The sequence below is a fragment of the Hemicordylus capensis genome, chromosome 3, assembly GCF_027244095.1.
Source record: "Hemicordylus capensis ecotype Gifberg chromosome 3, rHemCap1.1.pri, whole genome shotgun sequence".
In the NCBI taxonomy this organism is placed as follows: Eukaryota; Metazoa; Chordata; class Lepidosauria; order Squamata; family Cordylidae; genus Hemicordylus; species Hemicordylus capensis.
This window is the reverse complement of record NC_069659.1, coordinates 60,259,086-60,276,694: the sequence shown is the minus strand read 5'-3', so window position 1 is coordinate 60,276,694 and position 17,609 is coordinate 60,259,086. Positions and strand designations below refer to the sequence as shown.

Genomic DNA, 17,609 nt, shown 5'->3' with positions numbered 1-17,609 from the left:
CTTCTATAAGACTTGCTTTCTAGTAAGCATGTTTAGAATTCCACGCAAATATAGTCAAATAGTATCACTAGGGGGAGTTTCTTTAGCACATGCTGCTGTGTCAGTGTGATTTATTAAGTAAGAAAGCTAGTTACGGTATTCAAAGTGGAACAACTGGAGGGTGCATCAATGACATTCCTTGCCTGGGTTTGGTCTAGGGCCAGCCCTGACTGCTTCCACTGCCTTTCCCATCACATCATGTTCTGCAGACACTCACACTGTGTCAGTGTGAGAAAGGAGGCTGAAGAACGAATGGAGAAGTGGAACCCACGTGTTTGAAGCTGCCGGGAACAAATAGCTGCCTGGAGCTTCAGCAAGTGGCAGGTACAGGTGACAAGTCTCCAGGGTGCACAGAACAGGATGTGATGGGAAAGGCAGGAGGAGGAGACAGGGCTGGCCCTAGACCAAACCCGGGCCAGGGACGTCATTGATGCACCTTCCACAAGTCCAGCTTCTGAATAACCTTTCCCCCATGACTTTGAAGTTCCTTTCATGACTTTGCATGCATGCATGACTTATCCCTGTCACAAAAGGCAATACATGTACACACATGGATCTGTCAGGTGGTATGTATGCCTCCCATATATAAGCAAACAAAAACAAATGTATTTCCTTTAATCTTATTAAAACATTTTAACTTGAAAAATAATTGAAATGTTTTGTGCCCTGCAAGCCTGGCACCCCTGGTGGTTGCCAGGACTGCCTGTCCCTAAATCTGCCCCTCGAATCAGCCCGTCAAGAGGGTCAGAAAGAGAAGGTGCTAGGGGAACATGGAGTGCTGGGGGAAGGTGAAACTAGTTTTGTGAGACATAGAAAATGTACCCACCACTTCCCCTGGAACAGTAAAGCTGATAGGATTGGGGTGGGACAAGGGCTATTGTCACTGGGACAGATGGACATGTTGATCATAATGTGAGGACATTTGGTAAATGTGAGATAAAAGATGCTTTAGCAATCCGTATGTATTCAATTTACTTAACTTGAAAGATGTTTCATTTCACATTCTGTCTCTTAAGCAGAATGGCAAACAGCTCTCAACTTTACTAGAATGTCACAGTAAACTGGTTACTTTAGTAAGCCATTTTGACGTAACACAGGTGGTTCCACAAATTCCTGTTTTAAAAAGTTAAGGAGTGGTTCTAACAAATTTTTAATCTGTTAAAAAAACCCCTACTTACCTATTTCATTTGTGGGCTAGGTGGTAGATAGCACCCATCATGCCCTACCACCCAGCCCACTTTGGTGTCCCTAGGAGCTACCCATGGGGAACAATGTGGCGTTGCGAGTTCCCCCATTGTTCCCTATGGCCGAAACACTCAAAACATTTCGTGTTTTGTTCTGTCGAAACAACTTGGATGACTGTTGTCTCGACAAAACATTTCAGCCCTCTGTGTTTTGAATGAAAATCCATTTCATGCACATCTCTAGTGTAGCCTTTAGAGTCATTTTAAAAAACTGTTAAGATTGAGCAGCAAAGGAAAGTTGGATATAGAATTCTTGTCCTTTCCATCAGAATGTTACAAATCTCATGAATCTAAATTATAAGCACTTTTTGGGGTGGGGAAAAATAAATAAATAAATAAAGAATTCACTTACTCACATAGAAGGTGGGTTCATACTCAGATATATGGATGAGTATATACAAACAGTACACACAGCACATAATTTAATTAATTTAATTTATGGAACTCACTGCTACAAGAAGAGGTGCTGCTGGTTATTAGCTTAAATGGTTTTTAAAGGGGGCTGGATAAATACATGGAAGGCAAGTCAATGGTTACTAGTCATGATGGCATATGCTATCTTCAGGTTAAAGGACAGTATGCCTCTGAATACTATATGCTGGGAAGCAATAGCAAAAGAGGAGTATTTTGGAAATACGAATTCTTGATTTGTTTTGCTACTGTGAAGTTGTTATTCAACAGTAAAACCAACAAAGATAACTTTTTTTGGTGGCCTAAACACTCAGTTTTAGCTCATATTCAAAACATGAAGGGCAGTATTTGACAGAAGACCAATCACATGTTCCAGGAACTGAATGTACAATTCTAATAGCTGAATTACAAGTTTGTCCCAGACCCAAGAAAATGGAAAGGTTCCCATACCTGCTGCTGCTTTTCCCAGATGCTTTGCAGTGTCACGTGTTCTACACACTCCTTCATGCAGAGTCTTGACCCAAATACTTCTTGGATCCTGCTGATCAGGTACACATGATGGTTGTTATCCATAGCATAGAAATGGTTGAAATCCAGGAAGACTACTTCTTTGGGGTGTTGCGTTAGGAAAGTGTTTATCTCCATCAGCCCATCCCACACTCGAATGCCAAATAAACCATGTATGAAGTAGATTTCTTGCCCTGCTTCACCTGGTTTGGAAGATACACGGAGATCAAAGTAACGGATTCCACCTTCCAGCTGCTCCTTGAAGGTTAGGTTTTGTGTCACTGACCATTTCTTCATGAGTTTCCTCACCAAAGAAATTTTAGACAGCCGCTTGACAGCTGCGACTTGGTCTGGTCCAACAGGAGATTTCTCATCAACCCAGTAGCTGAAAGAGTCATGGGATCCTATAGAGAAAGAAAAGCAGTACTATTTTATTCCCACAAATTTATTTATTTAAAATTATTCCCAAAATAGGAATACTGAAGTATCCAAAACGGGATACTAAAAAACCACACAAACAGTAACAAAAGCAATCAATAATGAAAATTTTGACAGCAGTGGCTCCATTTAAAAAAGGAGACAGAAAGCTAATCTAAAAAAATGTGAGAGCATCCCATGAGGATGTGAGAGCATCCCATGCTCTATGGCAGAAGTTTCCATGCTTGGGTCCCCAGAGGTTGTGGGGCTACAGCTCCATCACCTCCAGCCACAATGTTGTGTGGGGCAGTGGCAAGCTTGGACCTTCATTGATCTAGGAGACATTTTCTGCTGGCATAAGAGTGGAGAGGTCTTTATAATCCACTTCTCTGTCAATGAGGCAAAGATGTGGATGATAAGGCAATCAATTTAAACATCACCTCGCACTTTCCTATATACCTTCATACTCTGGATTACTTAGCCACACTAAACTGTTCAATGAAAGAGTGCATTGATAATTTATACTTTAAGCATGCTTTTTGGATTATTGTCTCCCTAATAAAGTATAAATGCATTATTTCACTCAACAGTTTAGTTTGGCTAAGCAATCCAGACTACAAAGGATTATGGAAAAGTGGTAATGTTTAATTGACTGCTTTCTAATCTTCTTATTTAAGAGGTGCATCTTAAACCAGTGATCTTCACTATTTTACAGGTGGGGGCCACTTTGACAAAAACCCTTTAATGTGAGAACCATTTCCCGTCACATCTGACCTCCACTCTTCCCAGCGCCCGGGAGCCATTTAAGAGAAATGGAACTCTGTCGAGCTCCAGCAACATCTGTGAAGGTGCGCCTAGAGCACTAGCAAGTGTAGTCCTCCCCAGCACTTTCCACATAAAGATCTAGGGAGGACTACATTTACTAGCAATTTGTGCTCACCTGTCAAGATGGTGCTCTGGCTGAGATGGCTCTGTTTCTCTTAAAGGAGCCTCTTAAAGAAAGGAGCCCCTGGCCTCTTAAAGAAAGGAGCCCCTGGGCAAAGTGCAGCACTGCATGATGGGAATGATGCAGTGCCAGGAGGACTGTGCAGAGTATTCAGCTAAAGCTTCATACAGGCCAAACAAGCAATTAGTCGGGGAGCTACACTTAGGGTTGATGGGAGCTGCTACTAGCTCCCGGGCCTTGCAGTGAAGAACACTATCTTAAACAACATCTTATTGTTTAAGAGGTATAACAACCAACTACTATAGTACACATATGGTTATGCTCCTAGTCTAACCTCACATGTATTTATCTCTCTGTTCTTCCATACTCCACATTCCCTTTGTAGTACTGATACTACAAAGGATCCTAATTGTCAGAGAGTCATCAGACATATGACATTGTCAGGGGTCTGCCTCATGTATGCTCAATCATGTGTGTTGTCTCCAAAAACAACACGTTTCCTGCCATGCAAAGTTCAAGCTGCAAATGAGATTAAGCACTTAAATGGATTACCTTGTTAGGAGTTTTGAATCCACCTGTACAAATCAAATATCAGTGTGCCACATCCTGAGAATGCCGGAAATAACAAGTGTGGGGGATTATAGTCATATAGCATCTTTGTTTAGGGCATTTTGTTTTTTACGGTGAACTTGTAAAAATGTATTTCTTGGCTTTACAAATGGAATTCTTGTTTTCAGTCCACTTCAAAGAGCTTCACATATACGTGCCATACGGACTAAGCAATGTGAAGGAAAATAAATATTGTAGAAGTAAAAGCTTGTTTAGCCTGAAGCCAATGGAGGGGAACAAAGAAAAATTTCTCCCCTAAAAAGGCTGAATAATTGAGAGTGAATTGGCATGAGATCATTTGAAAAGGGAGAGTCAAATGAGAGTTACTTTCAATCTGATCACCCATGGCAAGCCACCCGCAGCTCACAAGCACTTAAAGGAAGTGAACAAAGGTCCAGAAAGCCATGCGTCCACATGTGTGTGAAGGCAATATTAGGAGTTAGCACTACATCAGACTCATTTGTGCATATTTCAGTTTGTATAACCAACATAGTTCAGATATCACTACCATATCACTGAAAACTCAAAAGGTTATTTCATAATACTTAGCATTCTGTACCATGCTTTTGAGCATTCAAAAACATTTCACATACATTATCTTGTAATCCTTCCAACAATCCTATACATTAATTAATTAAGTACTGTTATCCCCATATTGCAGATGGAGAGCTCAGAGTAAGAGGGAATGACTTGCCTAAGGCCACCTAGTGAATTCATAGCAGAGGTGAAATTTGAACTGTGGCTTTCCTAATTCATTGCTCAGTTTCTTAGCAACTGCATTGCACTGGTGTTCTAGAAGTCTAGTGCACATCCTGTTCTAAGGTAGGCTTCCCTGTACCTAAAGTATCCGTGGTAGATGCCCATGTAGTTTTTCCATCAGATTTCAGCAGATACCAAACAGAAAACAAATTGTTACTTCCTTCTATTAGCACTCTTTTGATATCTTTACAACACATACAGTAACACTGCATTTTCTAATCCCCACTTTCCAAATTACTCATTAGGTGGCCCTACAGTACTTCACCAGATGCCTTGTTAAAGGATCATATACAGGTATAATTTGCCTTAACAACTTGCCGTATATAGGAGTCAAGCTAATAGAGTACAATTTCCTGGGTGTTCCTTTAATCATCTTTTGAAGACAATCACTCTGCCAGTTGGACAAGTCTTTAGGCCAAGAAACTATGACATTGCAACTTTGGTGTTAAATAAAGTTTACTTTACAAGATGAGCCCTCTCTCATGATCAGTAAGAAAATGGCTCAAGGGAGAGTGGGGAGGAAGGCTGCTTGCACTTAGCTCCCTTCAGATGATCCCTCTTCTCTCCCTGGGCAGGCGGATTGCCCATCCACATGATTGCCGGCAGTGTGGAGGGTCAGGGGCTGGGACACTTTGTCCCAGCCCCCGGAACTCTGATAATGCACCTTGTGAGTGTGCAGTGTGTTATGAGGATTCCCTCGACACTGGGTGGGAGCCCCGTAGTCTCCTAGCCCTGGCTGCATGCAGGCGATTTTAAAATACAGGGCTAAGAAACAGCTAGCTCTCTTAACCCTATTTAAGAGGGTGGTTGGCTTGGCAGGTTTGCTAGTAAGATTGGGCACAATCTCAGAGGTTCTCACATACAGACAAGACCAGGCTTGGCTTTGTTAGCCCAATTTTGCCTGCATGTGAGAACAGCCTCAATGAGTATAATTACATAGTAGAGTACATGCATTGCCACAGAGAGAAGAGGCAATTAATTGTTAGTCTACTCTCGTATTCTGTGTCATCTCTATGAAAAAAATCTAAATGCTCTGGGAAAAGGCCAAATGTCAGTAATCGATAGGCTATATTATATCCATAATTAAAATTCTCTCTTTCAGACACTCAGTTTTATCACAGAAAGTAATTGGATGCATACATTATTATTTTTTAACATTTGCCCTTTACTGACATGACTTAAGTTCATACTGAATGGATTTAATACATTTTACAATTAAAACATTTATTCAATATGCCCTAGTTAAGAAATTGTATTTCAGCCATCAGCAGTTGTTTTTAATTTGCAAGTTATCTTTGCATAGTATATTCACAGGGTTCTTTTCCTGCGGCTACAAAGTGATTTTTAAAAAACTGACCTGTGATTCAAACATGTGGAAGCATTATAACACACACACACACGACAAAATTCACTTTAAAAAGAAATCTGTTCTCAGGATGGGGTTACAAAAATGCACACAGTATGGTGGTGAAGAGTCTTGTGAAAGGGCTCATGTCAATTCAAGTTAACTACCAACACTTGCTTTGCAAGCCTATAATTATTATAGAAGCTTAGATTAATCTTAACTTAAATATTGAAGCTAGTGGACTTAGATCAATGTTACCCATGTTATAAATGGAATACGTGGTGCTTCAATTACTCCTTTGTAAAAAAATTAGAGTGAAAATAGAATAAGACCTTATTAGCTACCAGTCAGAGCACGGGATTCAAGTGCCAAGATTTCTAGGCCCTTGTCATGATTCTAAATACCTCCTGTGTGAAGTGAGGTTAATCCTTGTATGTGCATTGGTTTTTCCATCTGTAATCTGCCTAATTCTTGCACTGAAAAAACCTAAATCCACAGAAGCATTTTAGAGCCAGCTGATTCCAGTGAATCAAGTGGACTGTCAGCCAACAGTAACACACATCTGTTAAGACAGATTTGTAAAAACCATGGAGCTTTGTGAAATTTCTTTTTACAATGCACTATGTCATTTTTTTTACATTCGTAGAGGAAATCCTGTCGTTTGAAAAACTAGACATTAGAAAGGACAAAAAGTAATATTCAGCCACAATGTAAGCAAGACTGGACGTCATCCTTACTAAGTGTGAAGGGATCTGTACTGGGACCGGTGATTTTAATTTATTCATAAATGATCTAGAAGTAGGGGTAAGCGGCGAGGTGGCCAGATTTGCAGACGATACCAAACTCTTTTGGGTAGTGAACCAAAACAGATTGTGAGGAGCAACAAAAGGATCTCTCCAAACTGGGAGAGTGGGCGACAAAATGGCAAATGTGCTTCAATGTTGGCAAGTGTAAAGTGATGACATTGGGACAAAGACCCCAACTTCAAGTATACCTTGATGGGATCTGAGCTGTTGGTGACTGATCAAGAGAGGGATCTTGGGGTTGTAGTGGACAGCTCGATGAAACTGTCGACTCAATGTGTGGCAGCTGTGAAAAAGGCCAATTCCATGGTAGGGATCATTAGGAAGGGGACTGAAAATAAAACTTCTAATATTATAATGCCCTTATACAAAACTATGGTGCAGCCATACCTGGAGTACTGTGTACAATTTTGGTCACCACATCTAAAAAAGGACATTGTAGAATTGGAAAAAGGTGCAGAAGAGTGCAACCAAGATGATCAGGGGCCTAGAGCACCTTTCTTATGAGGCCAGGCTACAACACCTGTGGCTATTTAGTTTAGAAAAAAGGCAACTGCGGGGAGACATGATAGAGGTCTATAAAATCATGTATGGTGTGGAGAAAGTGGATAGAGAGAAATTCATCTCCCTCTCACATAGCACTAGAACCAGGGGTCATCCCATGAAATTGATTGCTGGGAAATGTAGGATCAGCAAACAGAAGGATTTTTTCACACAACGCATAATCAACTTGTGGAATTCTCTGCCACAAGATGTGGTGACAGCCAAAAACCTGGATGGCCTTAAGAGGGGCTTGGATAACTTCATGGAGGATAGGTCTATCAACGGCTACTAGTCAGAGGGCCACCTCCAGCCTCAATGTTCTCATGAAGGTGCTGCATGCAAAGTACCTCTGCAGCATATAGCAATCCAGAGTCCCACTATGTATGTGGGGGAAAGCCATTTTTGCTGATCCCTCCTTCCCACATAAACATTTTTAATACCCCTAAATATGTCCCCAAGGGCTGTACAGTCCTGTCAACCACTGTAATATATTCCTTATCTCAGTGGTTCCCAACCTGGGAGCCTCCAGATGTTGCTGAATTACAACTCCCATCAGCCCTCGTTACAATTCATTGTGGCTGGGGCTGATGGGAGTTATAGTTCTGCAACATCTGGAAGCCCCAAGTTGGAAACCACTGCCTTATCCTTTAAAACATCCCAGTCTGAAATCAGTCCCTTTAAAGAGGCATAGATTAGGCTTAGGATAGAAAGTGATGATTTCCCCTGCTGAGTCAGTCTATTGGTCCACTAGGTTAATGCTGTCAACCCTGACTTACAGCAGGTTTCCAATGCTACTTGGGATGTCAGGGACTGAATCCAAGACCTTCAGTATGGGCTTAATAACTCAGCAACAAATGCTCCTCGAGGCAGGCAGCTCAAAGATGACATTACTAATCTGTATGTGCTAACACTGAAATACTGTATACAAATCAGGGTGGATTTGATTTAAATCACTAGCAGGGTGGATAAAAATAAAAAAAAATCCGATTTAAATAATTTTTTTTTATTTTTATCCACCCTGCTAGTGATTTAAATCGTGATTTAAATCAGTTTGATTTAAATCAAATCCACCCTGATACAAATGTAAGTTTGTTCACTGCACTGAAGTGTCGGGTGGAGGACAATATTTGTCAAGCCATTTAAAATCAACTAGGGAGTCTGTTTTGCATAGTTGCTCCGCAGAAGAGAAAGTGAGCCAGGTTCTTAAGAGATTCCATCTATGATTAACCCTACCTAATAATCCCAAAGTTGCATTATCCTATAACCCCCTTGAAATCCTCATAAATTACAATTGCCATAAGGGCAACAAGTCTTTGAGGCCTTAGAACTGTTGGGGTTTGTAATTATTTAGCAAAGCGCCAAAAAGAAGCTACCCACTCCAGTTACAGAGTAGAATGCAGAGTTTAGTTGTTGCAGTTATTTGAAGAATACGTATGGAGACTGTTGTACAATCTAAACAAAATAGGTTTATTGGTGAAGTACAGTTTGGATAGAAAACACCTAGTCCTATCTATTAGCTACATAATGGATAGGCAGGGAGAGAGAGATGTTTCCATCTACTCTCTAAGAGGAAAGGAAGAGGACTGACTCTCTATAGGAAGTACCTGAGGAGTCAAGGGAGGGGCCATAGAGTAGAGGCAAAGCATCCAAGATAATATTCCCTACTTGCAAGAACCTTTAGTATGGGAAGATGAAGTTAGATCAGTACACCAGTCATTACCAAGTCAGAAAGCTACAGGAGTTGATGGAACAGCTACAGAAATATGGCATGCAACAGAAGAAGAATAAACCAAGCTCTAACCAAACTATGCCAGCAAATTTGGAGAACGACACAATGGCCAACGGATTGGAAGAGGTCAGTCTATATAACCATACCAAAGAAAGGAGACTTAACAGATTGCGCAAACCATAGCGCAATATCCTTAATTTCATATGCTAGCAGAATAATGCTCAGGATCATCCAACGCAGATTAGAGCCCTATGTGGAAAGGGAAATGCCGGATGTTCAAGCTGGTTTCAGAAAAGGCCGAGGAACAAGAAATATCATTGCTGATGTATGCTGGACAATTGAGAAAGCCAAAGAATACCAAAAAGAAGTCAATATGTGCTTTATTGACTACAGAAAAGCCTTCAATTGCATTGACCATGTCAAGTTGTCTGCCTTATGTTGCTTTTAGATTGTGAGCCCTTTGGGGACAGGGAGCCATTTTTTATTCATTCATTCATATGTAAACTGCTTTGGGAATTTTGGTTGAAGAGCAGTAAATAAACCAATTTTCTTTTTCTCACCTAAAATACACCCCCCCCCCCCACAATACCCTTTGTGCTTCTTGTTCTGGAGCTCTGGAAACTTTCCACAGTATTGGCACATATTCCCATCACGCTGATGCTGCCTTATCAGGATGTCAGCAACTGTGTTTTCACAATTATGTTTTTATACATTCAATATATATATATATCATATTCCTCCAATATGTGCTTGAAGCAGCATAAAATGGTAAATACTCAAGTACAATAGAATACAGTAAAAATAATTCCACACAATTTCCAAATAATAAGCACACAGTTAAACTACATAATAAGAGCACAGAAGATCATTCACGTATAGCAACACACCAATATTGGTAAAAAAATGGCCCAATCAAGCACTGTAAGTTGTCTGAAGAGGAATGCTTTAACATGCTGATAAAAGCAGCCAACGGGGAGGCCTATCAGGCTTTCAGGGGGAGGATGTGCCACACAATCACACAATGTACCACAGTTACAGAGAAGGTGACCTTCTCAGATACAGAGGCTGTTCTCACGAGCAGCCAAGACTGGGCTAGGGCAGCTAAGCCCAGACTTGGCTGCTCATGAGAACTGGCAGGAGCTGACCAGTTCCTAGTGGTGCTTTGGCGGCAAACCTGCCTAGGGAACCCACTCTTAAACGAGGTTAAGGGAGAGAGCCCTTCCTTAACCCTGTTTAGCTGACTATGTGGTAGCGACAACTGCTTTTAACCAGCACTGCAACATGGATGGGCACCCACCCAACACTGGGGGGGGAATCCCCACAACGAACCGTGCACTTGCATGGGGCACTGTAGAATCTCTGAGGTCTGGGATGACTGGGGGGAGGGACACCCTGGGGCAGCAGTGGACCCTCTGGGTGCGCAATCCAGGCGTGTGCCCAGACATTTATTGGAGACTGTCTGCAGGGAAGGCGGGTTTTCGCATCCTTCCCCACCACCTGCCAACTAGCCCTGCACGTGATCGTGAAAAAAGGCTCCCAGATTTATTCTATACCTGGAATATATAGCACAATTTCCAAATAACATGAGACAACTTGTTATGTGTTGGGGGGGTGGGTGGAGGGAAATATCTCCACTGATACTTAAACAATATATGTTCCAGTGTGATAAAAGATCACTTAAGGTAAGGTTTGCACTTTTTCCTATTTCCTCAGTATCTGATGTGTACCATGCAAAGCTGACTGAGTTAAACTAAACCTAACAGAATCTCACAGGGCCTGGAGATTCAGATCATTAACACAGCAGCTTACCTGACCAAAGAAAAGCATCTAAACACTCATTTTGAAATAAGGGCTAATTGAATTGCTTGTTTAGTTTGCTTGTTAGATTGTAAGAGGTTGGAGGCAGTCATTTTCATGTTGACACATTAAATGACTACAACTGAACTATCTCAACAAGCATGCCAACTGAATGGGTTCTGTATTATACACCTTTGTAAAGAGACCAGCAAGACAAGTAACAGCTTCTTAAGGCCAAACTATACCTTACATGCAGTTGTGTATGCCCCCGCTCTCCACACAATCATTTGCTTTTTTATTGAAGAGCAGCCTTGGTCTGCTGTGGAAAAGTATGAAAAGAACTGATTAACCCTCTCCCTTCCAGCCATTTATGCAATCAGAGCTGCAACCTCCCCAAACTGCTTTTCCATTTGTGAAAGACAATCTGTACATCTGTGAGAGCCTTCATAGGACATGAAGGTCCAGGGTTTTTACATCCCAAATTCTGTTTTCAGCCTACCATTAACTGAATTTGCAGAAGTATCTCAAAAACTGAGTTAAGTTCACTGTGTCAGAAGAAAGTCAGCCACTGTGTGCAGGTAGATTTGTTTTGAGGATTTTTTTTTTTGTCTGCTTATTTCTTCCCTACTGTTTACGATTTTAAAAAAAATGTTCTGCAGACATTTAGAGGTTCTCAGAAATTGCTTTCATACCAAAATAGAGATTTCGCACATTAAGTATGAAGGATTAACTGAAAACACAGCCAGTATCACCTCCTTTGGAGATGTCAAACAACCCCTGTAGTATGCAATAATCAAATGATCTGCCTATTACAGGATACCCTTAGCAAGCTCAATTAACTGGCATCCAGATTTTTAATGTAACATTTTCCCCCCTAAACCATAAGGGCAGACACAAGGTTATATAGATTCATAACCATATTGCAACAGGGATTAAAGACATCAGTCTTTTGAAGCCTTTTCTTTAGTTTTGTATCTCTGTATTTTCTCAGTCATAACCTCTTAAGAAAACAGATGGTCAGCTTAGTTGCCTTCTCTCTAATTCAGCGAATCCCTTCATCAGCCTGTTCCAGATTGGCTCCCATGGCACTTCCATAATACTGGAAAACTGGTGTCCCACCATCCCTCACTCCACTCAAGCTTTTGAATGGAGGCAATAATCTCCTTCCTAGTTGTTTTCGATCCTAGGGTGGGGTGAGAGTGAAGATAGACTTTGCAGTATAGAAGTGATTTTGCAGTAGAAAAAGGGAATAGAATTCAAGTGTTTACCAGCTAAGTGTCACTGCAATAATTTATTGGAGATATTGTACAATCAGTATCTCCAAATCTGGACAGCTTCAAAATATGATCTCAGATTGTAAATATAACTAAACCAAATGAGTTACCATCAATTCTTATCTAATCCTTTGCATGTTCATCTCTATGTAATGCAAATACAGTGTGTGACTAACGCTTTACAAAGAATTATAAATTACAATTGAACCCTCTTGCTCAAGTGGATGAATAGATCCTTCCAATATCAAGCTCCTGTGCAAACGTCAAAAAGGAGGCTTGAAATTCCCAAAACATCTTCACTGGGCTCAGGGATGCAGAATCCTTGCCTTGGTGAATCAGAGGAACAACTATTTGGAATACAAACTGCTGACCACAAGTATAAAGACAAAAGTCAACTTCCCACTTCCCTAACATAGCATTAAATAAGGCTTCAGTTTCATCACTATTATGCAGTCTCTTTCTGCCCTTTTTCTCTTGATTCCCATTGCAGGCCAGCTGTTTTTGGACTACACCTCTCATAATCCCCAGACATAATGGCCAATAGCCAGGGATTATGGGAGTTATAGGCCAACATCTGCAGGAGGGCAAAGTTGAGCAGGCCTGCCATACAGGGTAAAAAAAAGTAATTGCTGCTGAAGTTTAACTTTGAACCCTCATTCTGCTATTTTCTTCTTGACAATCATGAGGGTGCAAAGATGACTTCAGCTAAATCTCAACTTAAGAGACATGCAAAAGCAGTCATGAGTAATGAGGCTTTCCAGTGTACTGACAGTGCAAAGGATGCTGAGAAGGCCTACAAGGTATTTGGAGGACTCTATATGCTTTCTGCTCCTGTTTTCAGCAATGGATACTGGAACTGGATTACTCATTTGTTTCCTGGGTTTGTTGAACCAATCTGAGGTTGTGATTTTCCATTGCTGCCAGGGTAAGAGCTCTTTAACTCACCCCACTCAACCCAACCCAACCCAGTTGTGTGAAAGGCCCCTTTTAAAGACAATCAGAAGAGACCCCCAACAGGCTCTCCCAGAACATGATTTACTTTTTGTACTGTCTGTTTTTATTCATGTTCTCTACTGTCTTTCTGAAAACGTAGTTCCCAAGGCTGTCTGATTTGCAATTTATTATGACACATTTACCTTCAGTATAATAGAGTAAAATTACTTTATTATTGATAACATCTATAGAATCGTATTCATGAGGTAGCCTTTTTTGCCCTATGGAATTTTGTTGTTTTAACCACACCTTTGAAGCTTTGAAACAATCTGCATCACATAAGGTGAAGGAAGATTAGTTTGTTCCAGCTTTTGGAAGATGTCCATAACTGCAATTGATGGGTGTTAAGATATCCTATTACCTATCCCAGAAGTCACTTACATAATCTGATTAAAGGAGATCCACATAGAGGTTAACTTCTAATGGGCAAGAACTTTTTAATGTCACTACCTGATTAACTCTTCATTATTGAACAGAAAGCATCTCTTACATGTGGTAAGAGAAGGAAATATGGATTCCCATGTTTACATTCAATGAGTTCAAAGGGCATGATGGGTACATGGTATTTAGACATCTCATGCAAAATTACATTATTAACTTTTCACAAACCCCATAAACCCTGTGCCCATCAAGAAAATGCAGAAAACCCAACAAAACAAGAATCTAGGTTCAAAAACAAACCATGAATTCCTTCACTACCATGTTATTCCTTCCACAGACTCTTATGGAAGGAGAGGAAAACCCCTTATACAGAACAGAAACTCCTAATTTGGGGACATTTAACCAATGAAAATTGCATGTCTAATGGTAGGAAGATAAAAAATGAAATCCATTGAATGTTTAAGTCAAGAGTGGGATGAACATCCTTCTTGGCTATTGTACTCACAGGTTAACTGCATAATCCAAGAAAAAGTACGGAAACAAGGAGGAAAGTTGAGAGACTTGACAATCTGAAACTTGAAAGAATGTGAAACTCTAATTACAAAGAACTCAGAGCATCTGCTGGGTCTTATATACAAATTACTACTGAAATATGATTCGGAATCAGAACATGTGAAAGATTATATAATAACATGGATGCAGAATTTTAACAGAACAATAGAGATGCAACAGTGGGAATTTCAATGGAGGGTGAACATAAAATTTACAGTGAATAGTAACTTGAGGGAAAACTTGTATAAAATGTACCTACGCTGGTATACTACCCCAGTAGAGATTTCAAAGATGAACAATAAATACTCCGGGGATTGTTGGAAATGTAAAGAACAGAAAGGTACTTTTTATCATATGTGATGGACATGTAAAAAAACTCAAAATGTTTGGAAAACAATACATTTGAAGATGCAGCAAATCTTGTATATAGATTTTCCTTCCCCCCCACCCCAGAGATTTTTATGTTAGATATCAGTTTTTCCTTTTTTCTTTCTTTTGTCATTTCTATTTTTCTTATGTTTTTTTGTTTATACTATGGATAAAATAATAAAAATATTATTTTTAAAAAAGAAAATTACATGTGGTCTGTCATAACCCCGGTCTCTATTAGTGACTCCATGTCTGGCTGCGTCTAAGACACCAGGCCAGAGCCTGAGAGAACCCCATCAATGGAACTCCTTGAGACTGTAACCCCCCTCCCACAACTATGCTCTCAGAACCCAAACCCCCTGAACAGTCAGCGCCTCCCCCTGCCACATACTGATATGTGCTCTCAGGACTGGCAATAAGTGAGGCAGGATCAGCTGGAGGAGGAGGAGTTCCAGACTCCTTTAAAGCCACTATGCTCAAGTCAGGGAGTCAGGATCCAGTGGGGAAAGGAGATAAAGAGGTATCTAACAGCTCAGTTTACCTCTGGCTCTTGTTGGATCTATGTGACCCATTGATCTGTCCATGGTGCGGTAACCTGATCAATCAAGGCTTTTCCTACCAGACCTTATGGGCTTTATGCTGTGGGATGGGTTAATTTCCAACAATATAGAAACTCTTAAAAGTATTAGGCTACTTGAGTTATTTTTTAATTCAAAGAGCTGAAACAAGTATTAATAAAACAATTTCTGAAGTGCTAAAGTTAAAGTATTCACACAAGAACATTCAGTTACAAAATAAAAATATGTAAAACTATGGAAACATGAGAACAGGCAACTATAAGAGAAGAAAACAATTTATGCTAAATAAGGCAGCATGCCAGTTCCTTAGCACACAGCACACTTGGCCAACTGGGGGGAAGGGCAAAAGCAGGGGTCAGGAAGACATTGCTAAACCTCAAAAGAAGCGATTCAGTTGTGTCTTAATCTACTTTGCAGTTAATCACTTGTTCAGGGTGGGTAGCAATTCCTTCAGAAAAAGCAGCTATAGTAAGGCAGCTATTTACTATGCTGGAAGGTATATGAGAGAGTTAGAAGGCCAATATATTTTGAAAACTGATAATTTTTTTGGCATGAGAGAATTTATGTATTTGGCTTATGCCTGCAACTCATTCTATAACCCATATGTGAACCTTAGGAGGGTAGCTAACATTTATGCTAAAAATAGCTAAACAGATGATGGGGCTCACAGGGGACAAATTCTTTGCCATTATCTACAGAGATAAGTTACTTCATACATGAGGTACTGACTATTGTTTAGACTTGCAAAAATTGTCATAGTCCAACTATGGTCATAGGTGAGTTATTAAAAGGCCTCAACAACCCTACACTGGTACATTTTGTGTCTAAATTGTGAGTGCATGCTAAACACAGAAATCAGTCCTAAGAGAAATATCCAGTCATTAGTTAAGAACACCCCATACAGCTTAATTCCCTAAGGCCAGACCATGAAAAATTTGCTAATCCAGATGAATACTTATTCACATTACTATAGTTCACGGAGCACAGCACTATTCATGTGTGCAAGCACAAACCAATAAGAGCAACAGAGAACAGACAAGTCTATATTAAATGTTAAGTGCATTTAAAAGAAAATGTTGAGAGAATGTGAAAAAAGCTTTCCCAACCCTTAATTTTCTAATGCAGCAATTTATCCAGAGCAGGGGCAAAGATGTGTTTCTAGAGATAAGGATGTGCAGGCATTACAATATGCTCTTCCCCAGGCACGGTGCCATCTTGATGGCTACAGGCTGTGCGAAGCTGGCACATCTGAAGCCAGTGGCAGCCAGGGATAGCTAATGAACTCTAATGTAATTAAAGTATTGCACTAGCTTCCTTCTTGTTGTCTCCAGTAAACTTCTGTACATTTCTGCTGGCATTTATAGCAAACACAATTCTATCAAAAGTAGGAGTGAATGCATAGAAATCTAATTTCAATTAAGTAATAGGACAGGCTAAACAAATGTCATTATCTGCTCTTGAGATGTACTTCTACTACATGATCTATATGGAAGATAACATGAGATGGACATGAGTCTAAAGCCAACTATAAACTTGCAAAAAGCACATCTTAGGAAGTGTACAATAAATGTTGAGAAAATAATGTTTTATGGTATTTTCATTAGCATGCACATACCAAGCAAAACATTGGAGGGGAAAAGCCACATACAAATCCGGCAACACCTCTCTGCACCAAACTGTTCAGAACACTAGACAAGACCAGAAAAATGCCCTATAATACTATGCTGCACCAATCTCCAAGTGACAATTTGCTTGTCACTTTCTTTCTTTGGAGCGCAAAATGCAAGAGCAGGTTTAATCATGATTTTACAGAGCTCTTAGGGACTACAGTGGAAGGGTTTAGTGTGTTGTGAGGGGAAACAGCTGAGTCTATCCCCATAAGAAGTAGTATGTCAAAGCCCAGTGATATTGTTATTCTGCAGTAAGAGAGGATCAACAGATGCCGCAGAGATTAAAGACTACAGATAGCAGAATGCTGGTTTTCAGGAGTTAAATACTGAAGAAACTTGAACCCAAAGTCACACAATCCATGCCCTATTTCTAGCTTAGTAAGTAAACAAATAAGTAACCCCACTTCACATAGGTTTAAAAACCATTTAATGTATTGAATCAGAACAGCAGTAGTTCATTTATAAAGTTTAAACTATTTTAAATTTACTAAATGAAACTTACTAAGGTTTGCATTCAGAGATGGCTTAGATAACACCAGTTGTCTGTCACTGGAATCAGTAGTGCTCTTAACCCTGGATTTTGGGGCCCAAGTCCAAGGCCTCCACACCCGGGGGCCCCCAAATACTCTTTAGACTCACTACT

At 40.3% G+C, this 17,609-nt stretch overlaps 1 protein-coding gene across 1 annotated transcript in view; it reads right to left on the bottom strand.

The window, feature by feature from the left end:
• The window catches only part of PLCXD2 (phosphatidylinositol specific phospholipase C X domain containing 2), a 40,219-nt gene that overhangs the window by 13,699 nt on the left and 8,911 nt on the right, over positions 1-17,609 (bottom strand). Inside the window, exon 2 of the mRNA XM_053312726.1 lies at positions 2,145-2,605. Within this exon, the coding sequence (XP_053168701.1) occupies positions 2,145-2,605 (461 nt within the window). The remainder of the gene's footprint in view (positions 1-2,144; positions 2,606-17,609) is intronic.